This window comes from Narcine bancroftii, chromosome 7, assembly GCF_036971445.1.
Source record: "Narcine bancroftii isolate sNarBan1 chromosome 7, sNarBan1.hap1, whole genome shotgun sequence".
NCBI classification, from domain to species: domain Eukaryota; kingdom Metazoa; phylum Chordata; class Chondrichthyes; order Torpediniformes; family Narcinidae; genus Narcine; species Narcine bancroftii.
Genome location: NC_091475.1, coordinates 78,239,514 through 78,265,994, shown reverse-complemented (window position 1 = coordinate 78,265,994; position 26,481 = coordinate 78,239,514). Strand labels below are relative to the sequence as shown.

The following is a 26,481-nucleotide window of genomic DNA, read 5'->3' as shown; positions in this document are numbered from 1 at the left end:
CCGACACGGCAAAGACTTCATGGGGGATAAAAAACCCAAGAACTGCAGAGTTTGGAATCTAAATGGAGTTGCAGGAGGGACTCAGCAAGTCAAGGAGAGTCCGCGAGTTGAAATGGTCAGTGGGCGTTTCAGCCCGGGACCCTTTAAGACTCCACGCGTTGTCCCCATGGATGCTGCCTGGCCCGCCGAGTCCTTCAGCTTCTCGTTTACACAAGAACTCCAGTACAGGATGAGTGTGGGATCGGGAGAGTGTGTGAGGGGTATCTCGGCTGTGACTCCAATGTGTCAGGACTCTGTGGTCACACTCCCTGCTGAGACTGCCCCCACCCCCCCCCCCCCCACCGCCCGGGAATACTGACCATCACCCCGAGTACGAGCCTGGACCCCCCTCTTGGAACACAGGAAGCACACGTATTCATTCAGTCCACTTGAGCGATCAAATCCGGAGGGTGATGTTCATCCTATTCACCCACCCAGCACACAAGGGGACACCCGTCACCCCAGAACACCCCCTCCCATTAACCTTTAACTGAATAAACAACCCAGAGTCACCACACCAGCCTCTCTTCATCCGTAACAAAGCTAACGGGGTTAATTCTGCCTCCCACCTCGCTCAAATACATCGGTGCAGTCACACCCTGAAGAACCCGCCGCCCAGCTGCCTGCCAGAACTTCCAGAGTGCCGATGGTCCCGAAGTCGGATGTGCGCGCTTGTGTGTTCAACAATTATTGCATTTCCCATCTGAAGCCCGGGCTGGAGTTCCCGGTTACTATAACCCAGAGGGCACAGGCTCCCTCTACCCCAACACCCGCCCCTCACACACACTCTGACAGAACACTCGCCAATACAACTTCAGTTCGAGTTACTCACCGCTGCCTCCAAGCTCGGAGTGTGAGCCAGGAACAGGATGGCCGCGAGCAGCCCGCAAACCCGAGGGAACATCAGCCCGACTCTCCCGATGTCAGCACTTTACATCAGAAGCAAGGGCGAGCCACACGAGAGGAACGGGTGCCGAGTCTCCCCCCTGTGCGCCGGGACTTTGGTGCGGAGTGGAACGACTCTCCCATGTGTCTGAACGCAAATTGCGGGAGTTGGGATCAGATCTCTGTTCCCAATTTGCACGCCCCTCCCACGCTATCCCGAAACGGACGTTTAACCCTTGGCTGCACTTCCCGACGATCTCTTGAGGGAGACGGGACCCCCATGTCGACTTTGAAATAACGTCAAAGAACAAGGAGCCCGTGTACGTTAGCCGGGATCAGTGCGGGCAGTAACCCATCCAGCTTGAACGCTGCACGGGCGCCAGGATACAAGCTTTGCCCGTTGCAAAGTTCAGATCCAGATGGAAAACTTTCCCAGTTCCTTCCATCCTTTTCCCTGGATCTCCTGGGAGAAAGCGGTATTGGCTTGTGTTTGTGTATCAAGGCAAGGGCATGTCTACCTGGGCAGAATCAATTTTCCTGCACATCCGGGGAGAGTCCTGAAAGTGGGGACCCCTCTCCCTCAAGTGAGCGATGGGCAGTACAGGCAAGGGTTAAACGCTCTTTTCGGGTCAGCGAGGTGGGAGGGGCGTGCAAATTGGGAATAGAGAGCTGATCCCAACTCCTGCAAATCTGTTTTGAGACCCACTGGCGAACCGTTCTGCGACTCCACACCAAGGTCCTTGTGCACAGAGGGGAGACTCGGCACCCGTTCCTCTCGTGTGGCTCGCCCTTGCCTTGGATGTAAAGTGCTGACATCGGTGGAGTCCGGCTGATGTTCCCTCGGGTTTGCGGGCTGCTCGCGGCAATCCCGTTCCTGGCTCACGCTCCGAGCTTGGAGGCAGCGGTGAGAACTCGGTCCAAAATTGTACTGGCGAGTGTTTGGTTGGTGGGGTGGGGTGGGGTGAGGTGGGGGGAAGTGCATCAGGGAGAGGGAGACCAAACCTTCGGGGTATGGTGACCGGGAGCCCCGGTCTTCTTGGGGAAAAGACATACACACAGGATGTTAGTGGGCGAAGGGCTTCACTGCGCTGATGGAGGGGCGGGGGCTCTGTCTGCCGTGGAAGCCGCTGCCCGGAACCCTCATCTTGAGGTTCCCCTAATCCAATCTGGCCAAGTAGCCGATGCGTTCAGTGAACGAGAATTAACGCAGATATCCTGGGATCGGCGACTGGGTATTTATTCACAATATAATTTCATTATTGTTTTGTTTCAATGACAAAGGGAAGAAAAGGGTTGACCGAAATTTCCTGAGTGATTTTCTGAAATGCACCATCGCCAATTTGTTGCGAGTTTTCCTGTATCGGTGCTGCGGCATTCTCGGGTGTCCGGGCAGTGACGGACAGAGCCCAATATACCCTTAGCGCCCCTTGCCCGCAATGAACTCCGTGTAACTCTGCAGAGAAATTGGTACCAGTGTTGTTGTCACCACCAGACACCCATGAGCCCGCTGCAATGAAGAGGAAAAGGGGCTTCAAACCTCGATTCCTGCCACAGCGAGACTGTGGGAAACTGATAGATGTGCGGGTGGGAAGGTCTTGTAGGGAATCGAAGCAGCTCTCTCACCTGAAACCGGAATGCGAAGGGATTCGACTCCGGATAAGGGGATGGGACCGGGATCATTTAAATAGCCCCGTCTTCCCACCTATACAAAGCCTCCCTTCTGCTGCCTCCGCAGATATCTCCCTCAATGTCCACTGTGACAGCTTTCCACAAAGTATCGAACACAGGTCCTTCGGCCCACCCTCTAACCCGACCATGTGCAAAAACGAATCTATCTTCTTGAAAGTGGTCTATATCCCTCTATTCCCTGTATGTTCGTGTGCCTGTTTCAATGACCCTTAAACGTTGCATTGTATCTGCTTCCACCCCTTCCCCGGCAGCGTAACCGTGCTGTACCCACCACTTTCCATTTCCTCTGGCAGCTTGTTCCTTTTACTCGCCACTCACCGTAGAATACTTGCCACTCCGTTGCTCTTTAACCCTTTCCCCCCTCTCATTTTACACCTATGTCCTCTAGTTTTTCATATTTCTGCCCCAGAATACTTTCAATGCCAATCAGAATTTTTATAAACATCTATCAGGTCTCCCCTCAGTCTCTGGCGCCCCAGAAAAAAAACATCCCAAGTTTCTCTAACTTCTCTTTGTAGCTAATACTCTCCAGTCCAGGCAACATTCCGGGGAACTCCTTCTGCATCCTCTCTAAAGCCACCACATCCTTGTATCCCGGAGTTGAGGTTTGGGTTCATGTTATTGGATAGAATTTCTTCATTTTGCAACATTACTGACCATCCCCTTCCCAGTCCATTTGATTCAGCTTTTTGCTCCCTGGCCAGGGTCTCCCATGGCAGAGATCAAGAATGGCTGAGGAAAATGTGTCCCACTCACTTATTAATGACTAGATTTGAGCCAATGGGTGCCATTTCAAAATTTGAATAAAAGTTTGATCACAGGACAGTCACCCAAGTGAACGCTGACCAGTGACAGATAAACGTATCACATTTTCACCATGTAGCATAATGAGTGTGATCGTGTGACACTAATTACATGAAATCACGGTCTGCTTTGAACTGCTGTTTCTCCCTTGCCTTCATCAGTTTCCCCTCCTTTATGGTTTTATCCAGCTTAAACTCCTGGAAAGGCTTGCATTTATTCCCTATCCCTAAACAAATATCAATGACAGTGAACTTTAGCCTTGAACTTCTGCAGTCCTCTGGTGAAGATGTTGTGAGGGAGTTCCCACTCTGGATGAGGTGTGGTTGTTCACTTGCCCTGTTCATTCTTGTGAAAGGGGTTTAAGAGGTAGGAAGACCTCCACATTTGACAATATGATGGAATTAAGATGCAGAAGGTGGTTGGGCAGAACTCCTGCACTGATGTGCTTTGGGACAGGAATATTTGACCTCCAATAATAACAGTCCTCCTTCATGCAAGCCATGACTCCAGGACACTGGAACGTTTGCTCTTGATGCCTATTGACTTCGGATTTTGACGCCACACTCAGTCAAATGCTGCCTTGATGTCAAGGGCAGCTACTCTTACCTTGACTCTGGAGCTCCATGGTCATGGTGAGACTCAAAATTGGCATTGGGGAGCAACACGAGTGTTGGAGAAACTCAGCAGGACACACACCATCTACAGGAAGTTAAAGGCAGTGGACATATCAGGAATGAGACCTTCCTCAGGAGTGCCAAAAAACAGACATATGCCTGAATAACAAGTTGGAGAGGGGAGGAGTAGGGGAGGAAGACATGCTGACTGATAATGCATAATAGGTGGATACAGGTGGGAGGGTGGAAGAGAAAGAAGATAAATTGAGGTGAAAAGGGCAGAGACCAAAGGAATATGGATGCCTGATAGAAGGAAGGGAAGATGGTGGGGGGGGGGGGGAATGGAGAAAGGGATAGAGGAATGATGGAAAGAGCAAGACCAGGAAAGGGGTTCAATGGAAATTGGAGAAATTGATATTGATGATTGGAAGTAAATTTACTCATAAGACTGATGACAGCTTCCATCACTTTGATGGTTGAGAGTAGATTGGGCCAGATTAGGTTTGTACTACTTTTAGTGAACAAGATGTACCTGGGTAACATTGTTAGATGAGTGTCAGTGTTGTGACTGTACTGGAACAATTTGGTAAGAGGCACAGCCAGATCCAGAGCACACATCTTCAGTACCACAGTTGAGATATTGTTTGGCCCATTGACATGTGCTATATCTTCTGCAGTCAGTTGGGTGTTAATAATGCAGACAATACAAAAATTGGTGGCACTGTGGATAGTAAGGAAGATTTGTCAAAGGATACAGTTAGAAATATGGCTAGAGAAATGATATTTGGAATTTAATCCAAATATAGATGAGGTGTTGAAATTTGAAGGTCATAATTTAATTTAGAGATACAACACTAACAGGCTCTTCCGGTCCATGAGTCTAGGCTGCTCAGATACACCCATGTGACAAATTAACCTTCTAACTCTGTTTTTGAAACATGGGAGGAAACCAACATAGACATGAGGAGAATGGACAAACCCCTTACAGTCAGCACTGGACTAGAAGCCAGGTTGGTAGTACTGTAATAACATTGCGTTCACTGCTATGCTAAATGTGCCATCTGTGTAAAAGGAAATTGTACAGTAAATGGCAGGGCCTTTTGGAGCATTGATATACAGAAGGATCTTGGGTGCAAGTTCATCGCTCCCTGAAAGTGGTGCACTCAAGTGGTTTGGGGAATTGGAAGGTGTATGACATACTTGCCTTCATTGTCACATGGGTGTGTTTAAGCAGCATGGCCTCATGGACTGGAAGAGCCTGTTGTGTTGCAGCTGTATAAAACTTTGATTAGGTTTCATTCAGAATGTTGCTTGCAGTTCAGGAAGGATGTAGATGATTAGCAAAGAGTGCAGAAGATGTTTACCAGGATGTTGCCTGGGTTAGAGAGTATTAGCTAGGAGGATTTAGACAAACTGCAATTGTTTTTACTGAAGAGTCGAAGGCTGAGGGGAGATTTAGTTGTTTATAAAATTGAGAGGCATTGATGGGGTAGACAGTCATTTTCCCAGAGTAGAAATGTGAAATACTTGAGGACATAAATTTAAGGTAGATGGATTTTGGGGAAAAGGATTCAAGAACGATATTGGTCAAAATTGTGCTCTGATAATATGGCATCATTTATTAATGTCAGATATAGATTGGTACAATACAATTTTCTTCATCAATTATACCTTACACTGTAAAAAATTACATGGTTTAAAATCTGAAACTCGTGTTTTGGGTGTGGTTTAGAGGTTGGAATATTTATATTCAACCTGGCTACGCATGAACGCAAGATCCTTTAATATGAGTTGGAAGAAATTTTGACAAAAATCCTAGAAGTGGATTTTCCATTGGAACCAGAACTGTGTTTATTCAGCAATCTTATGGTTATTGGCACAAAATTATCAAATCCAGTTTGTGAGGACTGCACTAGTGGTAGCCAGGAAATGTATCGCTGTTACAGGGAAGTCCGACTCCCCCCTACTTATTACTGGCTGGAATATAGAAATGCAAAGTTGTGCCGCCCCCCCCCCCCACCCCCACCAGAAAAGATCACTTGTAATCTTAGAAAAAAATATGATGTGTTTGTTAAAATATGAAAACCTTATTTGAATCGTACTGGCTTAAGGATATAATTAACTTTCCCAAAAAGGTTTAAATAATATAGTTATGTTAATAGCGTTGAATTCCTGAAGATCAAGTTATGGACTAATTAATGAAGGCAGCTCAAACACCCCTCTTGTTTTAGGACAATGGATGTTTTTTTTGGTTAACAGTTGGGGGATGAGATTTGGACTGTAATTTTAAAGTACTATTTATATGATGTATGTAATATTCTATATGAGTCTTGGGTTCAAATCTGTGTACTTTCTCCCTGTGACTGTGTGGGTTTCCACCAGGTGCTCTGGTTTCCTCCCATGTTCCAAAGTCATATCGGGTTAGAGGGTTAATTGGTTGCATGGGTATAATTGGGCAATGTGGGCTCATGAGCCAAGAGGTTCTCTTATTGTGCTGTATCTCTAAATAATAAATTATGGCAAGGTTTGAGACTTATTTATACAGGGAATGGAGAGATAGAGATCATGTACAGGCAGGTGGAATTAATTAGATTAGCATCATGGTTGGCACAAGTGGGTTGGGCTGAGGTACCCATTCCTGTGCTGTTCAATATTCTATTGCATGGAGAAAATTGTAGACTAGCTTCTGTGCTGGTGGGGATCTCAGGAGAAAGCAGAAAGGGATTATCTAATGAGTTTATTTGGTTCAGAATACAAAGATAGCAAGAAAACAATGTGCCAGTTTCCAGATGTGACTGCAGCAACAGGCAACGAGCCAACCTCAACATGGGTATGCTGCTGGTTTCCATACTGAAATATAGATGTTACACAGCCCTGTGGAAAGGAACCTTTCAGCCCATTTCATCCATGCTGTGCAAGGTGCCTGTCTGAATCTGCAGGTGCTGAAACATTGAGCAAACAATGAGAAGTTGGAGGGACCATCCACGAAGAGAAAGGGACAGTCAACATATCAGGCTGGAATACCTTCCTCAGCCCAAGTTCACCAAGTTGGTCATGTTTCTCTGCATTTGGCCCATATCAATCACTCTATCACATTCCTGTTCACCTACCAGTCTAAATGTCTTTTGAAACCTATAGTTGTACGCACCCTGAATTTCCTCTGGCAGCTTATACCCACCACTTCCTGTGTGGGGAAAAAAAATCCTTCAGTTCACCTTTTAATGTTTCCTCTTTCACCTTGAACCTATACCTTCTAGTTTTGGACTCCCTTAACCTAGGAAAAGATACATTCAACTTTTCTATGACCCTGAATGGACAACCCTCAGCCTCTTTTCCTCAAAGGAAAGCATCCCCCATCTATCCAATGTCTCTTCATAATTCAAGCCCACTAATTGAGTCAACGTCATTGTAAATCTTTTCTGCATCCTATCTATCTTAATCCCTTTCTGCTTCCTCCTGAGATCCCCACCAGCACAGAAGCTAGTCTACAACTTTCTCCATGCAATAGAATATTGAACAGCACAGGAATGGGTACCTCAGCCCAACCCACCTGTGCCAACCATGATGCTAATCTAATTAATTCCACCTGCCTGTACATGATCTCTATCTCTCCATTCCCTGTATAAATAAGTCTCAAACCTTACCATAATTTATTATTTCGAAATACAGCACAGTAATTAAGATTCAGATAGATGCTATGGCAACCAGAACCGCACACAGTAATTCAGATTCTGTATCATCAAGTGTCCCAACTTGGTCCTCAGTGACCCATCTGACGAAGGCAGGCATGGCAAATTCTGGCCTTCACCATCCTGTTGGGGCATCTACAAAGGGGTGGATAAGATTTACTCAGGTTAAAACTGGAAAGTTCTTGTATTTGAACTGCCTGGAAGTTTTCTCCGGGAAAACGAGACTTCAAAATCATACAATGTGTTCAGGATGATGATGCTGGAGAGAATGTTTTCATTTGTGGGGAACTTCAGAACTTGGGGACAACAAATTTTGACAGTCATTAATAGCATCAGTGGAGGGTTTCTGGAGTAACTCTTTGCCAGACTGAGGGGATCATGGAAGTGACGGGGATGAGGAACAGAGATGGGTTTAAAGGGAAGCAAGAATCTGGAGGGACTTAACAGGTCAGGTAATATTCTTGGGCTGAAACTGTCAGTCATTTTTTTCTAATTTTGTCCCTTCTTTCCCACAAACTGTCCATGTTCAGTTGCAGCAAGTAGGAATTTCAGAGCAGATGTACATTGTACAATGTGTACAACAATAAACACAGCATCATGAATGCAACTCCCAGGAAATTCTTGGCATCAGGTATATTTCAGTGTACAGGGAAAATTTCACTGGAAATACAACATAGTGGGGGGTGATTTTTAACCTCTAATATTGATTAGGACTGACTTAAAAGATTAGAATGTGACAATTTAAGTATGTCCACAAAGATTTTCTCAAGCAATATGTAGATTTCCCTACAGACATGGAGAGTGATGAAATTAAAACCGAGACTAAGGTCCTGAATTTAAATAAAGGGAATTATGATGGTATGAGACGGGAGTTGAGTAAGATTGATTGGGTGGTGTTTATGGGGGAGTTGACTGTGGATAGACAATGGAAAGCATTCACAGATCTAATGGAGAAATTGCAAAAATCGTTTATATCGGTTTGGCATAAAAATAAACCAAAAAAGGTGACTCAACCGTGGATAACAAGGGAAATTAGGGACAGCATTGGGTCCAAAGAGAGAGCATATCAATTGGCAAAAAAAGGACTGCAACCGAAGACTGGGAGCAGTTCAAGATGCAGCAAAGGAGGACAAAGGGATTAATCAAGAGAGCAAAAATAAATTACGAAAGTAAGCTTGCGGCAAATATAAAAACTGACTGCAAAAGCTTTTATAAATATGTCAAGAGGAAAAGATTGGTGAAATCCAGAGTAGGTCCTTTGCAGTCGGAATCAGGGGAATATATAATGGGGAATAAGGAAATGGCAGAACAATTAAATTCTTACTTTAGTTTTGTTTTTACAAGAGAGGATACAAATAACCTCCCAAGGATGTTGGGAAACATAGAGACTAATGCAAGGGAGGAACTGAAAGAAATCAGTATCTCTAAGGACATGGTCTTGGGGAAATTGATGGGATTGAAGACAGATAAATCCCAAGGGCCTGATAATCTACATCCTAGGGTACTCATGGAAGTGGCCATTCAGATAGCAGATGCTTTAAGAATTATTTTCCAGAACTCGATAGACTCAGGATCAGTACCCATGGATTGGAGGGTAGCTAATGTTACCCCACTATTTAAAAAAGGGGGTAGAGAAAAAGCGGGGAATTATCGGCCGGTGAGCCTTACAGATTTCAAAATGATGGAATCCATTATTAAGGATGTAATAGTGGAGCATATGACTCGCAGAGAAGGGATCGGACGGAGTCAACATGGATTTACAAAAGGTAAATCGTGCTTGACAAATCTATTGGAATTCTTTGAGATGGTGACAGGTAAAATAGATGGGGGAGAGCCAGTGGATGTGGTGTACCTGGACTTCCAAAAGGCCTTCGAAAAGGTCCCGCATAAACGACTGGCTTCCAAAATCAAGGCTCATGGGATTGGGGGAAAAGTATTGATGTGGATTGAGAACTGGCTGGCAGGTAGAAGACAGAGAGTTGGGATAAATGGCTCATTTTCTGAGTGGCAGGTGGTGACCAATGGGGTACCACAGGGATCTGTACTGGGACCCCAGCTGTTCACAATTTACATTAATGATCTGGATGAGGGGATTGGATGTAATATTTCCAAATTTGCAGATGACACTAAGCTAGGAGGGGTTGTGTGCACGGAAGAGGGGGTCAGGAAGCTCCAATGTGATTTGGATAAATTGAGGTACATGGCAAATGCACTACAATGTGGATAAATGTGAGGTTATCCACTTTGGTAATACAAACCGGAGGGCAGATTACTATTTGAATGGCAATAGATTAAGAGATGGGGAAGTGCAGAGAGACCTAGGGGTACTTGTACACCAGTCTCTGAAGGCGAGCATGCAGGTACAGCAGGCGGTTAAAAAGGCAAATGGTATGTTGGCCTTCATATCAAGAGGATTTGAGTATAGGAACAAGGATACCTTACTGCAGCTGTACAGGGCCTTGGTGAGACCACACCTGGAGTATTGTGTGCAGTTTTGGTCACCTTATCTAAGGAAGGATGTTCTTGCAATGGAGGGAGTGCAGAGGCGATTCACCAGGCTGATACCTGGAATGGCAGGAATGACTTGTGAGGAAAGATTGCGCAAATTGGGATTGTACTCCCTGGAGTTTAAAAGATTGAGAGGGGATCTCATAGAGACGTATAAAATTCTGACAGGACTGGACAGAATGGATGCAGATGGGATGTTTCCAATTATGGGAAAATTTGAGGATAATAGGCAAACCATTTAGGACTGAGATGAGGAGGAATTTCTTTACCCAGAGGGTGATGAATCTGTGGAATTCATTGCCACAGAGGGCAGTAGAGGCAGGTTCATTAAATGTATTTAAGAGGGAATTAGATATATTTCTTCAGTATGAGGGTATTAAAGGTTACGGAGACAAGGCGGGGATGGGGTACTGAACTTTAAGATCAGCCATGATCTCGTTGAATGCGGAGCAGGCTCGAAGGGTCGAATGACCTACTCCTGCTCCTATCTTCTATGTTTCTATGTAATTGGGAAATGAGGTTGATGTCCAGTTGGGGAGCACTAACGGGTTCATGACAGTGGTGGGAAAAAAATTAAGTGGTTCTTGAGATGGAGTCCAAAATTGAGGGGAGGCTAATCTTGATTTCATTAGAGAGAAACCTGGGCTGTTTCAAAACAAAGGGATGTCTGGTGGTAGTGTAGTTTTATTCACAAATGAGATGGGAAGTTTTCAAAATGTTCCTATTAGAATGAAGAGTAAAGCTGGCAGGATTAGGGAACTTTAGTTAGAGGGATATTGAGGGTCTGGTTAGGAAGAGGGAGGCATGTGAGAAGTGCAGCTTGGACAGAGGAGTACACTCAAGAAAGACATTAGGAGGGCAAAAAGTTGCTATGAGATATTCCTGGCAGATAAAATAACAGAATCCTAAAAGATTCTTTAAGTATATTTAAACAATTAGTTAGGGAGAGAGTAGATATCCTTGAGGATCAGTGTAGCTATCTAAAGCCTTGGGACATGAGCAAGGTATAAATGAATACTTCTCATGTGTATCTATCATGGAGAAAGACATGGAAGTTCATGAGTTCAGGGGAGGGATCCATGATTTTCTATAACAACACTAGGAAGGAGGATGGAAACACATGAAAGTGGATAAACCCAGCACCTGACCAGATGCATTCTGGGATGATGTCGGAGGTGGGGTGGGGGTGGGTGGGTAGGGGCTGAGAGATTTTTCTGGTACATTAGTCGGGCTGAGAGATTTTTCTGGTGCATTAGTCACCTGATGAATGGAGGTGGGTAATGTTGGGCCTTGTTTAGGAAGATAAGCAGGGATAAGCCAGGAAATTACAGTGAGCTTTTCTGTGGCGCCTCACAGTTTGGCGGGCAGCAACCTCCTTTGAAGAAGACCGCAGAGCCCACCTCACTGACAAAAGGCAAAGGAGGAAAAACCCAACACCCAACCCAAACCAACCAATTTTCCCCTGCAGCCGCTGCAACTGTGTCTGCCTGTCCCGCATCGGACTTGTCAGCCACAAACGAGCCTGCAGCTGACGTGGACTTTTACCCCCTCCATAAATCTTCGTCCGCGAAGCCAAGCCAAAGATTTACTTGTAAGTCCTCCTCAGCGACAAGATCTCCATCCTCAACCGATGGTCAGAACACTTCCAATCTCTTTTCAGTGCCAACCGCTCAGTCCAAGAATCCGCCCTGCTCCAGCTCCCTCAACAGCCCTTAAGGCTAGAGCTGGATGAAGTCCCCACCTGGGAAGAGACATATAAGGCAATTGAACAACTGAAAAATGGCAAAGCAGCAGGTATGGATGGAATCCCCCCAGAGGTCTGGAAGGCTGGCGGCAAAACTCTGCATGCCAAACTACATGAGTTTTTCAAGCTCTTCTGGGACCAAGGAAAGATGCCTCAGGACCTTCGTGATACCATCATCATCACCCTGTACAAAAACAAAGGCGAGATATCAGTTATCCCTATATGTTAAACTTAATAACAATATTTTAGAAGGAAAGGAAAAAGAGGCATGTTATAGACTGTGGACTGACGTTTTGGACTGTGGATTGTCATCACAAAGGATGGAATTCTGCTGGGATCTCTGTGTGACTTATGGTGCAGCGGGGTTGAGCTGTGCAGACAGAGATAGAGAATGGAACGTTCAGAACGGCAATTGGAACAACAGTTGGAGCAGCAGAACAACAGTTGGAGCGGCGGAGACCAACTGGAGAGCTCTGTGGCAGGCACATGCCCCATAAGTTAATGAAGGGTTTAAAAACCACAATTTGAGAACAGAGGGAAGTTATCAAAGGAAGCCTTGAAAATTAATTCATAAGTTTACGGCAATGGAACATCAGTCATTTCTCTCCAATGTTCAATACAATGTCCTTTTATTATTCAGTTAAGGACCTGAATTTGAACAATGAGCTTTGAGATTGAATTCTATGAACTGCTTTTGGACTGACTGACTGACGTGGGGGGTTTGGGGCATTTTTCTTTCTTTGAATATTGGACACAGACTATAATGGTCTGGGTTTTTCCACATACACACTTTATTAATGATCAATCGTCTGAGTCTGAATCAAGATGGAGCTTGGTGATTGGAATTCCAGTTTAGTCTAGGAAATTCCTTTGGTAAAGATAATTAAAAGTGTGTGTGGGTGTGAAATCAACAGCAACAAACCAGCCATGGATACAGGGGTTTTTGGCATTACTCTTGCTTGAGAATTTTTGCTTGGGAGTTGGTGACTATAGCCAATAAATTGGCAATTGCTTCAGTAGAACCATAAATGGGAAAGGAGAGAGAGAGAGTAATTAAAGGAAAAGCTCAACAAGCTTGTTGAATCCCATGGTGGCCAAGGAAAGTCTCTTCTGAAGAAAATAGTTGAACCCCACCATGGCTAAAAGAGAAGGACTGTGTTGGCCCATTGTCCAAAACCAAAGCTGGGAATAAGTATCTATGAACAATTATGTGTGCAGCCATAAGGTTTCTGGAGGCCATTCCTCTGAGAAACATTAAAACAAAGGAAATTGTGACGGCTTTGTTAAAGTTTTTTCACCTTGGTTGGTCTGCCTAGAGAAATTAAGTCAGATCAAGGGAGTAATTTTATGTCAGGCTTATTCCACAAGTGGTTTATGAATTGAGAGTTAAGTAGATTGTATTTTCTGCATACAGTCCAGAGAGTCAAGGGGCCTCAGAGAGGTTCCATTTGACCCTTAAAAACATGATGAGATCTTAGTTTTGAGAATGAAAAGGATTGGGATGAAGGGGTTAATTTGCTTTTATTTGCAGTGAGGGAGTCTGTCCAAGAATAACTTGGTTTTTATTCATTCAAGTTGGTGTTTGGACATGAGGTGAGAGGTCCTTTAATGTTATTAAAGGAATGGTGGGTTAATAATAATGTGCATTTAAATTTGTTGGATTATGGATTTAAATGTAAGGATTGGTTGAATAAAGTTTGTTAAATGGCAAAGGAGAATTTAAAGGCCACTCAATAGAAGGTGGGGTTTGGTGTAATCACAGGGGAAAGATGAGAAATTTTAAACCTGGTGACAGTGTTTGTTCTGTTTTTGACACATTCAAATCCTCTTGGGGCTTGGTTTTCAGGACCGTATAAAGTTAAATCTAAAATTAATGAGATCACTTATGTTATTGAAACACCTCCAATTGCAGATGAGAAATTCAGGTCTGGCATGTAAATTTGATTAAGCCGTATTCACAAAATTACAAGATCACAAAATAAAGGAACTTAAGAAATCCATTGAGTCTGCTCTGCAAATCCACCCTGAGCTAAACAGTTCTCACACCTAGTTCCAAATTCTGCCCTGTTTCCCCCATATCCATTGATACCCTGACTAATTAGATACTTATCAATCTCTCCCTTAAACTCTCCCAATGATTGGGCCTCTACAGCTGTATGTGACAAAGAATTCCACAAATCCACGACCCTCTGGCTAAAGAAATTTCTCCTCATCTTTGTTTTAAGTGGGTACCTTCTAATTCTAAGAGTGCGGCCTCTTGTCCTGGATTCACCCACTAAGGGAAACATTTTATTCACATCTATTCTGTCCAATCCATTCAGCATTTGAAATACTTCTATGAGATCCCCTCTCATTCTTCTATACTCCAATGAATACAGTCCAAGAGCCAATAAACATTCCTCATATGTTAGCTCTTGCTAACATCCTGGTAAATCTTCTCTGTACTCTCTCTACTTCTCTGTAGCCCTTCTAAGGGGCCCAAAACTGCATACAGTTCTCCAAGTGAGGACTCCCCATTGCCTCAAAGATCCTCATCAACACCTCTTTACTCTTGTACACTATTCCTCTTGAATGAATGCCAATCCAACCTAGTGGTTAACCTTCAGGGTACCCTACACAAGCACCCCCAAGTCCCTTTGCTCTTTTGAAATTTCTCCCCATCCAAATAATAATCTGCCTGTTTATTTCCTCTTCCAAAATGTACAACTATACATTTCTCAACATTGTATCTCATCTGGCATTTCTTTGCCCACTTCTAAGCTGCCCAAATCTCCCTGCAACCTTTAGTTTCTTCAGCACGTCATACTCCACTACCTATCTTGGTGTCATCTGCAAACTTGGCCACAAAACCATTCAATTCACAATCTAAATCATCATCAATATACATTGCAAAAAGAAGAGGCCCCAACACTGACCCCTGCAGAACTCTACGAGTAACCGGCAACCAACTAGAACAAGATCCCTTTATTCTCACCCTTTGCTTTCTGCCCATCAGCCAATGCTTGACCCATTCTAATATCTTTCCTGTAATTCCATGGACTCTCATCTTATTAAAGCAGCCTCTTATGCAGCAACTCATCAAAGACCTTTTGAAAATTCAAATACATGACATCCATAGCCTCTCCCTTGTCCATCCTACTTGAGATATCCTCAAAAAAAAAGTTCTAATAGGTTGATCATGCAGGATCTTCCCTTCATGAAACCTATCATGGACCTATCATGTCATGCAGCTTGAGGTATTTCATAACCTTGTCCTTGAGGATCGACGCCAATAACTTTCCAACTACCGAAGTCAGACTAATAGGCCTATAATTTCATTTTTTTTTCTGCCTCCCACCTTTCTTAAACAGTGGAACTACATTTGCGATTTTTCCAATCCTTTGGAACCATGCCAGAGTCTATTGATTTCTGGAAAATCAATTTCAATGCCTCCACAATCTCTAAAGTCACCTCCTTCAGAACCTTATCCAGTCCGGGAAACTTATCTATCTTTATTGCATTTAACTTACTTAGCATTATCTCTCGTAATCCTGACTGTACTTAATTCTATTCCCTGAGATCTCTGACTTCGGGGAAGGCTGACACAAAATACTCATTTAGTTCCTCTGCCATCTCCTTGTTATCCAGCATCATAATTTCTCCAGCATAATTTTCAATGGGTCCTATAGTGTGTCTCTTTTTATATATATTTTTTAAAACTCTTAATATCCTTTTGTATGTTATTTTCCAACTTCCTTTCAAAATTAATCTTTCCTAATTACTTTTTTCTAAGTTTTTAAAAGTTTCCCACTAATTTTTGCTTCCTTGCATGCCCTCCCTTTTGCTTCTATTTTAACCTTAACTTCTCTTAATGCCTAAAATTGGGCCACTTTTCCATTAATAACTTTCTTTTTTTTCTTGGAATATATCTATATTGCATTTTCCTTATTTCTTGTGGAACTATCATCCAATTCTGCTCTGCCATCCCTCCCACCTAGCTTACTTTTCCAGTCAACCTGCGTCAGTTCTTCTCTCATACCACTGTAATTCCTTTTGTTCCACTGAAACATTGACACACCTAGTATCAGCTTCTCCTTTTCAAATTGGAAACTGAACTCAAAAATATTATGAACCCTGCTTCCTAAGGGTTCCATTACCTTTAGTTCCCTAATCACCTCCAGTTCATTACACAGCACCCAATTCAAAACCGCCAGTCCCCTGGTGGGCCTATCGACAAGTTGCTCCCAAAGGCTATCCAGTAGATATTCTCCAAACTCTCTCTCCTGAGATCCAGTACCTTCCTGACTTTTAATGTTAAAATCCCCCATAATCATTTTGACAATTTCCTTCTGACATACTATTTCTATTTCTTGCTGTATCTCATAAGTCACTTCCCTGGCTATTTGGGGTCCTGTATATAATTGCCAATAGGGTCCTTTTACCTTTGCCAACTCAAACTCGTAAGGATTTCTTAACTCAACCCATAAGGATTCAGCCACTTCTGACCCTATGTCTCTTCTTTCTAATGATTTAATATCATTACTTACCATCAGGGCTACTCCACCCCCTCTACCTACCTGCCTACCTTTCCTATTGTGTACCCTTGGACAATCAGCTCCCAATCACATCCATCATTAAGCCACGTCTCGTGGCAACAATTTCCGAGCGGGTGCTTCACAGTGCGACTAAACTTTCATCAGAGGTGATGGTTATTGACCAGGATAATGAGGAAACAGGTCAAACATGTTTCAGAGAAGGTCATAGGACACAAAAATTGATAAGCCTGAGGTTGAAAAATTCTATGGTTTTGTAGAACTTGGAAACAAAGTAAGCTCATCTCCAAACTTCAGAAAGGAAAGGAAAATTACTTACTTTTAAAGTTTGAGAATTTATTTCCAGATGTTACCTTTGAAAATTTCCCTAACTTACCCTGATGTTGATGTTAGACCAGTTGTTCTCAACCTTTTTCTTTCCATTCACATGTAGAAAGAGAAAGTTTGAAAACCACTGTTTAAATCGTACCTAATTGACTTGTTATGTGCACAGTTTCAGAACTCCAAAGGAAATGGGCCAATGACAACTTTTCTCAAGCAAAATATTTCAATAACAATTGGGTCTAGAGTAGTGATTCTCAACCTTTCTTTGCCACTCACAGACCACTTGAGCAATCCCTTACTAATGACAGAGCACCAATGGCATAGGGATTACTTAAAGTGGGATGTGAGTGGAAAGAAAAAGGTTGAGAGCCACTGAGCTAGACCTATTAAACAGCATCCCTATCAGACAAATATGGAAAAGTGGCTTAGTAGTCAATTTCCTGATCTACGTGTTGAAGAATGGTATAATTAGAAAGTCTATTTCAAATTGGAGTTCACCTTGTGCTTTAGTGCCTAAGCCAGATGGAATTGTTAGGTTTTGCACTGACTATAGGAAGGTAAATGCTGTGACAAAGACAGATGCTTATCCTATTCCTAGAGTAGATGATTGTATAGACAAGGTGGGGATGGCAAAATTTCTTACCAAAATTGACTTCCTTTAACAGTTAGGGTAATGAGATTTCTGCATTTGTTACATCTTTGGGCTGTATGAGTACACTGTCATGCTCTTTGGAATGAAGAATGCTCTGGGGACATTTCAAAGAATGATTAATTCTGTAATTCAGGGGTTGAAGCCCACAGGTGCTTACACTGATGGTTTAGCTACAAGTAATGATACGTGGGAAGAGCATGTCCTTGAGTTAGAAGAATTGTTTAATCGACTTTCAAAAGCAAATCTCACAGTTAATTTAAGTAAAAGTGAGTTTGTTCATGTGACTGTTACTTATCTGGGTTATGTTGTAGGACAAGGCAGTAGGTGCCAGATGAGGCAAAGACTTTTGACTATTTCAAAGTTCCCTGTTCCAATTAGTAAGAAAATTCTTTGAAGGTTCCTGGGAATGATTGGCTACTATCACAAGTTTTGTAAAACTTTGCAGATATTACACTGCCTCTAACAAAACTGTTTAAAAGGGGAGAAAAATATGTCCGGTCAAAATGTTGCCAAGAAGCTCTTGTAAGATTGAAAGCCATTGTATTGGCACCAACCTGTGCTTAAGTCAGCTCTCTTAGAGAAACCTTTTTTTTAGCTGTGAATGCCAGTGTGGTGCAGTAACAGGAGAAGAACAATAATTATATTGACCATCCTGTATCCTACTTTTTAAAAAAAGTTTTTTTTATTTTTCACACTATGAACCATATTGACCAAAATACACACAAACATTTCCCCCTTGAATATACACAGTGTTATTTTCTCCCCTTTCCCCCCTCCCTTCCCTCCTTCCCACCCCCCCCTCCCCATCCACTCAACATATATGATACATTAAACAATGTCATCACACAATGAAAATAAACAAAAAATTTGTATCATCTACTTTTACACATTGGGTCAGTTCATTTTGTCTTCTTCTCATTCTATCATTTTTTCATTTGAGGGGATGGAGGTCCGCGGTAGGCCCTCTCTGTTGTGTTCCATGTACGGTTCCCAAATTTGTTCGAATAATGTGACTTTATTTTTTAAATTGTTATTTTTTACAATGGAATACATTTATTCATTTTTATGTACCATTGCTGTACTCTCAGGCTCTCTTCTGATTTTCAGGTTGACGTTATACATTTTTTTGCTACAGCTAAGGCTATCATAATAAATCTTTTTTGTGCTTCATCCAGTTTGAGGCCTAATTCTTTACTACTTATATTACTTAGAAGAAAGATCTCTGGATTTTTTTGGTATGTTGCTTTTTGTGATTTTATTTAATACTTCTTGAAGATATTTAATGATTATTAGAATTATTTCACTGAGAAAGAGTTGTTAGCTTTTGTGTTGGCCCTACAACATTTTGATGTTTGCTTTTGTACAGCTCAAAAACCACCTATGGTGTATAATCATAATCCATTGAATTTTTTGTGTAAAATGAAGAATAAGAATTGACACTTAAATTGGAGTCTGATTTTACAAGAGTATGATTTGATGATAACACATTAAGGGAAAGTATAATGTGATTGCTGATCATCTTTCTAGATCCTAAACTTTGTAAATGAAATTAGTTAGTGTGTGTGCTTGTTGATGAACATAATGTTTTGCTTTATATTGCAATGTGCTATGTGCTACTCAAGTGTGTAGTACGGTTAAGCTCTGTTTTATTGGGGCTCAAGCCTGACTTTTATACCTCACACATTCCTGCCATTTGTCCCAATTTCCTGACATCATGGCCACATTACAAAAGTGGGGTTCCCTTGCATGACAATGCCTTCTTCCCCGCTTGCTGTCCCTGTCTTTTGGCTATGCAGTGAGGCCAGTGCCATTTTGGGGTCGCCAGCCCTTTTGCTGCCTTTGCCGTTCATCCACCAGTGGCTTTTAGGTGCACTCAATGCCCAGAGCACTGGCTTGATCGCCGTGGCGGTGGGCTGCCACATGACCCCTCTTCCCCCTCCAGAATCAGCGGTATTATCCATCGTGCCCAGAGGCAGAGTCTCTGTAGGCTTTAGTGGCCTGTCTCTTTTGTGTGGTGCTGGTGTCTCAACTGGGCTCGCCTGATTCAGGTATGCCATCTTTAGTCTGTCTATGGTGAAGACCTCTGTCTTGCCTCCGACCTCCAGCTCGAACATGACTCCATTGTTACAAATGACCTGGAATGGACCCTTGTACGGCCTCTGCAGCAGTGGATGGTGTGGACCCCTGTGAATGAAAACCTACTCAGTGTTGTAGGTCTTTAGGTATGTTGGTCCTCACGTGTCCATGCCTGGAAGGTGGAGTCGGGGCCAGGTTGTCGACTCTTACCCTCAACTTGCAGAGGAGAGCTGCCACATCATCCTGCTGTCCATCTGGTGATGGTACAAATTCCCCCGGGACCACCAGTAGAGCCCTGTAGAAGAGTTCAGTCAAAGAGGTGTTGAGGTCCTCCTTGGGTACCATGCGGATACCTAACAGTGCCCCTGGTAGCTCGTCTACCCATTTAGGTCCTTGGAGTCTGGTCATGAGGTGCCTGTGGAAGCACTCCACCAGCCCATTTGAGTATGGGATGTAGTCCATTGTGTGGTACATCTAGGTGCCCGCGAACTGGGCCCCTCTGTTCAATATAATGTGGGAGGGAAACCCGAACCATACCACCCAGGATGAGATGAGGGCCCTGGCACATGAGGTTATGGACGTGTCCACCAGTGGGACTGCTTCCGGCCACCTGGTGAAGCGGTCGACCATTGTGAAGAAGTACTGGAAAACTTGGAATACTGGTACAGGTCCTACTATGTCCGCATGGATGTGGTTGAAGTGCTGAGGTGGGGTCTTGGTATGCTGCTGTGCCTTGGCTGTTTGGCACTGCATGCATGCCTTCACCTACCTGCTGACTGTTTATGCAATCCATGCCATATATATTTGCTGGCCTCCAGACGGATTGTGGTCCTGATTGACGGGCGAACCAACCCGTGGATGGAATCTAAAGCCTGTCATCTCCAAGCCACCAGGACAACAGGTCTGACCTGCCCAGTAGCCACGACGCACAGGAGGATGGTGTTACCTGTGCCGACTGGGATGTCCTGGAGCTGCAGTCCCAATATGGCTGCCCTCCATTGGGGTATCTCCTTGTTGGCCTGCTGCACCTCTGCCAGTGCCACAAGGTCCACTTCCCTTGATAGCAGATGGATATTTTGTTGAGACAATACGTTGGCCACCACATTGTCCTTGCCAGAGATGTGCCTTACATCTGAGAGGTAAGACAGGTGATGGTGCTGGTGGGCTGACCCGGGGGCCGAGATCTTTGCCAAGGTGAAAGTCAGGGGCTTGTAGTTTTACAGCTTTCACAAACCTGTCCTCTAGGAAGTATCTGAAGTGGCGGATGACCAAGTACAATGCCAGTAGCTCTCTGACGAAAGCCCAGTACTTCAGTTCTGAAGGCCGCAGATGTTTACTGAAGAAACCCAACTTTCTTCGATCTGCTGGTCTAGAACTCTACCGATCGCTGTTCCTAAGGCATCCACTGTCAGGGCCATTAGAGCATCTGCCCTGGGATGTGCCAAAAGAGTTGCTCCCACCAGGGCTTCCTTGCCTTCATAAAGACCTCTGCTGACTCCTTCCCCATTGTGATGTCCTTTGCCTTGCCTGTCATCCAGGAGAACAAGGGCCGCCGAGGGGATGAAACTGTGGTAGAAGCTGATCATCCCCTGGTTGTGCTGGGTCTAGGAAACTTCCAGATGGCCTCCACCTTGCTGGGTAGCGGTGTGGCTCCTTCCCTGGTTATCTTATGGCGCAGGAAGTCAATGACCTCCAATCTGAACTGGCATTTGGCTGGGTTGATCGTCAGTCCGAACTCGTTCAGCCGGGTGTCGAGGTTGCAGAGGTGCGTCAGGTGTTTCTGTCAGTTCCTGGTCACCATGAGGATGTTGAATAAGTAGACAAAGATGCTGTCCAGGTCTCGGCCCACTACGTGCATCAACCTTTGGATGGTCTATGTGGCGTTCTTTAACCCAAACAGTATTTGCAGGAATTTGAAGAGGCTGAACAGGATGATGATGGCTGTTTTGGGTTATCATCAGGGTGTACCAGGATCTGATGATATCCCTGCACAAGGTCCATTTTGGAAAAGATCTTTGCCCCATGCAGATTAGTTGCAAAGTTCTGGATGTACGGCACAGGATAGCGATTGGCTGTTGTGGCCTCATTGAGTCAGCAGTTGTTGCCACATGATCTCCAGCCCCTTTAGGCACCATATGCAGGGGAGAAGCCCATGGGCTGTCTGACCATTGTATGATGTCGAGCTCCTCCAGCTTCCTGAATTCCTCCTTCACCATCTGGAGCTTCTCTGGAGGAAGGCATCTTGCTCTTGTGTGGAGCGACAGGCCCTGGGTCAGGGTATGGTGCTGTACTGCATGCCAGGGCATCGATGTAGTGAATTGGGGGGGTGAGCACTGCCGGGAACTCAGCCAGGACCTTGGTGATTTGTCTGTGGATTGCTGCACGGAGTTCGGGTGGAATGCTAGGAGCTTGGTGTCTTTGAGGGGAAGCTTTGGAAAATCTTAGTGTGGACCAGTCACCAACCCTTCAGATCCAAGAATAGGCTATGGGCGCGCAGGAAGTCTGCTCCGAGGAGTGGCTGTTCCACTGCAGCCAGTGTGAACACCCACAAGAAAAGGACACTTCCCAACTGCAGTTGGATCTTGCTGGTGCCGTGGGTCCAGATCGTGCTGTTGTTGGCAACCCTGAGCTTGAGCTTATTCCTGGTGTCCTGTCCTGACAGGCGCAAGATGCTAACATCTGCTCCTGTGTCCATGAGGAAACCTCATCCGGACTGATGGTCCCAAATGTACAGGAGACTATCTTGTTGACCAGCAGTCGAGGCCATTAGTGACGACTGACCCCGGCGTTTCCATGGAACGTGCATGCGGCCTGCACCGGAAGAAGCACGTTGGGGTTCTCTCCTCTGTGGCTGCTGTTCCTTCAGGGGTCTGCATGGGTCTGGCTTCAGGGTTTAGCGACGAGCCCCACCGGTGCTGAGCACTCTCTTTTCTGCTTCCACAGAACATCCACTCGTGTTGCAACTTTCTGACGGTCGCTGAAGTCAACGTCTGCCAGGAGCAGTTGGATGTCCTCTGGCATTGGCTCCAGGAATGCATGCTCGTACATGATGCAGGGCTCGTATTTGCCCAAGAGGGCCAGAATCTCGGTCAAGAGAGCTGGGTTTGTCCCCTAACCTGTTCAGGTAGAGCAGACATGGCCCTCTCTCACGCCATGAGAGCCTGAAGGTCTCAATTAACAAGTCCCTGAAGGTGGTGTACATGCCTTCCAACAGGGGCTCCTGGATGAAGTTGGCCACCTGGTTCACTGTGTCCTGGTCCAGGGTGCTCACCACTTGTAGTATTGGGTGGACTTTGATCTGTCGGACCTGAAACTGTGCCTCAGCCAGGTCGACCCAGATGCATGGCTGATTTGTCCAGAAGTTCGGCTGCTTGAGGACGACTGTGTGAACTGCTGCTGGTTCGCTCATCATTGGGTTTAGATGCCATCTAAACCATCAGGATCACCAATTGTAGCTGCGTGCTACACGAAAGAATGACACTCACAAGTGTGGTCAGGTTAAGGTCTGTGTTTTATTGGGGTTCAACCCCGACTTTTAAACTTTCCCGCTGTTTGCCCGAATTTCTGATGTAACAACCCACATAACAAAAGTGGGTTTCCCGCCTGCGGGTGCCTTGTACGACAATCCCTTCTTCCCTGTGTAGTGTCCTTGTCTGTTGGTTGTGCAGTGGGGCCAGTGCCATTTTGGGGTAACTGGCCCTTGCGCTGCCCTTGCTGTTTGTCCACCAGTTCTCTTGCTAGGACCAGTTCCGCTGCGCGGTCTGCTGGCTTTTAGGTGCGCCCGCCGCCCAGAGCGCTGGTTTGATTGCCACCATAGTAACACCTTAATTACTAAAATTTTGTTCTTTCTGGGTGGGAGGTCCATGGACTGACTGCTTGGACTGTGGACTGTCATTGTAAAGGATGGAATTCTGCTGGGAACTGTGTGACTTGTGGTGCAGCTGGGTCGAGCTGTGCAGATAGAGAGAGAATGGATCAGCAGTTGGAGCAGCGCAGACCAACTGGAGAGCTGTGTGAAACGTTGATGAAGGATTAAAAAGCACAATTTGAGAACTGAGGGAAGTTATCTAAGGAAACCTTGAAAAAGGATTCATAAGTTTACGGCAATGCAACATCAATCATTTATCTCCAACGTTCACTACAATGTCTTTTTGTTATCCAGTTAAAGAACAGAATTTGGACAGTGAGTTTTGAGAATGAATTCTGTGGATTGTTTTCAGACTGACGTTTTGACTGACTGACCTGGATTTTTATTTGGATTGAGCACAGCTTCTAATGGTCTGGGTTTTCCACATACACACTGTTTATAAATGTGATATCTGTATAGATACTTATAAAGGGGTTCATTGGGTTAAGATCAATTGTTAATAATCATTAATAAATTTAGAGTTAAAATTTAACCCTTTTGAATTGTGTCTTCTATTGTTGCTGGTTTGTGGTGTAACGGGCAAGAGTAAAGAAAAAGGATCAGGTGGAAGATTAAGTATTCAAACTGGTGCTGGGTGATGAGTGGAGACATAAGCTGCCAGAGTTGGAATGTGATAAGATGCTGCTAGAGGTCTAGTGAGAGCTGTTATGGAAGAAGAGGGATGAATCTAAAGGAAATGCAGTTGGGAGCTAGAGAGAAAGGGTGTTGGCTGAGGAAGGGGAAGCAGAGAAGTAAATCAGTGAAAGAGAGAAGGGGGCTCGTTACCTGAAATTAGAAAATTCTTTGTTCTTACCATTGGGCTGTAGACTGCCCAGGCAGAATACAAGGTGTTGTTTCTCTACTTTATGGTGGGACACATTCTGGCAGTGGAAAATGCCCAGCACAGGCAGGTTGGCCTCTCCCAGAGATGCAGAAACCCATCTCAGCACTGAGTTATCAATAGTCTGGCCCTCAGCCGCATTCAACACAAAACACAGCACAACTGGTACGATTGTGAGCCTCCCTGTGTGGCGACACTGGGGATGCCTGGGAGGGTGGATGGAGGGTTGGGGGGGTGGTGGGGCGGCATGTATCGGGTGCCGGTCAGGAGGTGGGGGCACGGTGGTGATGCAGAGAGGTTGGGGCAATTGGGGGTACAGGGAAGGGTGAGTGGGAATGGGGTGGATTGATGGGGTGCCGGGGGGGGGGGGGGGGGGGAAACAGTGATGAGCTCTTTTGAAGCTGCCAAGATACCAGCCGCCGAGGTGGAGCTGCGGTTGCGGTGGTTAAAGAAGAAAGTGTGCAGCTGCTGGGGTCAAGGGCAAGACAGAAACGTGCTGGAGAAAAGTCACACAACATTGGAATGTTGGGTCCCCCTTCCCTCCCCATAGATGCTGCGTGGACCCACTGAACTTCTCGAGCACATAATGTGCGCTGCACTTCCAGTCTGGGATTTAGTCAGGGCTTTGATCTTTGGGACCGGCTTCAGTCAGATTGACCCTCGTTTGATTCGCTGACAGGTGTAATGAAGCATCTGCCGTAGTGCCAGCGGGGCTCGCATCTCACGGACTGTTGGCCAGAACACGTTGCAACTTTTCCAGGGCACAACCATGAGGTGAGCTTTCTCGCGAAAACTTTCCTGACTTGAACGAAAGAAAATATGTTTTTTTTTAAAAAAAAAAAGCCGCGGTAACTCCAGCCCATGAGGGGATGAGGTCGTGGGGGAATTTCTGGCCCGAGATGGAGGGGTCAAGACACATCGTTTACCGTCGCTGCTGCCTGGAGCCTCCGGCTGCCCATCCTGTTCACGCGGAACTTGGGTGAGGGCGGTCTTCAGGGATGGGTGCTCTGAATGTTGCCCAACCCTTTGTACCCCAAGCCCTGCCCACGTACTTTGAATGAGCTGGATCAAATCCGGGACACAGGCCCCCCTCCCCACCGCCCCAACGCGTCCAAGTCTGGGAGGTTGGATGCAGTGAGGCATCTCCCCAGATCCAGTGGCTGCAACTGAACTTGTTTCCTCGCTTCACAGGTGGCGGCTGATCCAGCTGTTCGGCTTCCTGTGGCTGGCCGAGGCCATCCTGGCGGTGAGTACCCCCCCCCCCCCTCCCTTCCCGCACGCTTTAGGGCTGTGGGCCATTCCCTCGGCGGTGATGACATTTAACACCCTTGCCTCTGGGATGGGGAGATGATTAGAACCTTCCCTAACCCCACCCACCCTCTCAAATCAGGCTAAAAGCGTCCCACACTGAGACAGGCATTATAGGTGAAGCGGTGGGGTGGGATTTCTCTTACTCAGAGTGGTAGGTGCCTAGCGTTGGCTGTTGGGGAAAGGGGGTGGAAGGAAATGCATTGGCTTCTAGATCGAATCAGGAGTTAAATAAGGAAAGTCTCTCTGACTGTAAGTCTTGCTGCTTTCAGGTGCCACGGGGGATTCTAGAAGCCGGAGATTATACCTATAGGAGAAGGGTTAGGTAGGTAAACCGCCTGGCCGGGAGAGAGGCTAGCGACTTTCAGATGGCCACAATATCTGACGGTAAAGCCACCTATTGTACTCCAATGCAGCTGTTGGGTGGCCACCTGACAGTGGAGAACCCGACCAGGAGGTTTACCTACCTAACCCTTCTCCTGTAGGTATAATCTCCAGCTCCGAAAATCCCCTGTTGCATTTGACTGCAAGAGGCGCCTTGGCTATTCCTGCTGGTGGCGAGTCAGTCTGCCTTGCAGCAGGCAAAATGAAACTTCATGTCATAGGACACTGTTTTATTACTGTGGCAATAAAGTGAATCTTGAAAATCTGCAGATGCTGGGGTTGAGTCCAGTACACAAATGTACTGGAGAAACCTAGCAGGTCACAGGACATCCAAAGGATGACAAAAGGATAAGCAACATTTCGATCAGGTTGTTCAGCTTTGACTTCCTGGTTGACCTACTGATTTCTCTCTCTCTCTCTCTCTCTCTCTGCATTTGATAAGCTCATGAATCTGCGGGGAACGGAGAATGTGTATCAGGTGAAAG

At 45.3% G+C, this 26,481-nt stretch overlaps 2 protein-coding genes across 3 annotated transcripts in view; one reads left to right on the top strand and one right to left on the bottom strand.

Moving 5' to 3' along the window:
* LOC138739044 (collagen alpha-1(IV) chain-like) overlaps positions 1-1,095 on the bottom strand; it is a 163,400-nt gene extending 162,305 nt beyond the window's left edge. Inside the window, exon 1 of the mRNA XM_069890427.1 lies at positions 872-1,095. Within this exon, the coding sequence (XP_069746528.1) occupies positions 872-943 (72 nt within the window). The 5' untranslated portion in view covers positions 944-1,095. The remainder of the gene's footprint in view (positions 1-871) is intronic.
* A 504-nt stretch (positions 1,096-1,599) lies between these two features.
* The window catches only part of LOC138739043 (collagen alpha-2(IV) chain-like), a 171,842-nt gene continuing 146,960 nt past the window's right edge, over positions 1,600-26,481 (top strand). Inside the window, exons 1-3 of one of the 2 annotated variants that reach the window (XM_069890422.1) lie at positions 1,600-1,828; positions 24,984-25,078; positions 25,496-25,550. In XM_069890422.1, the coding sequence (XP_069746523.1) occupies positions 25,074-25,078; positions 25,496-25,550 (60 nt within the window). In that variant the 5' untranslated portion in view covers positions 1,600-1,828; positions 24,984-25,073. Of the gene's footprint in view, positions 1,829-2,064; positions 2,157-24,983; positions 25,079-25,495; positions 25,551-26,481 lie in introns of those variants that run through there. The other variant, XM_069890423.1, reaches the window with a different exon arrangement.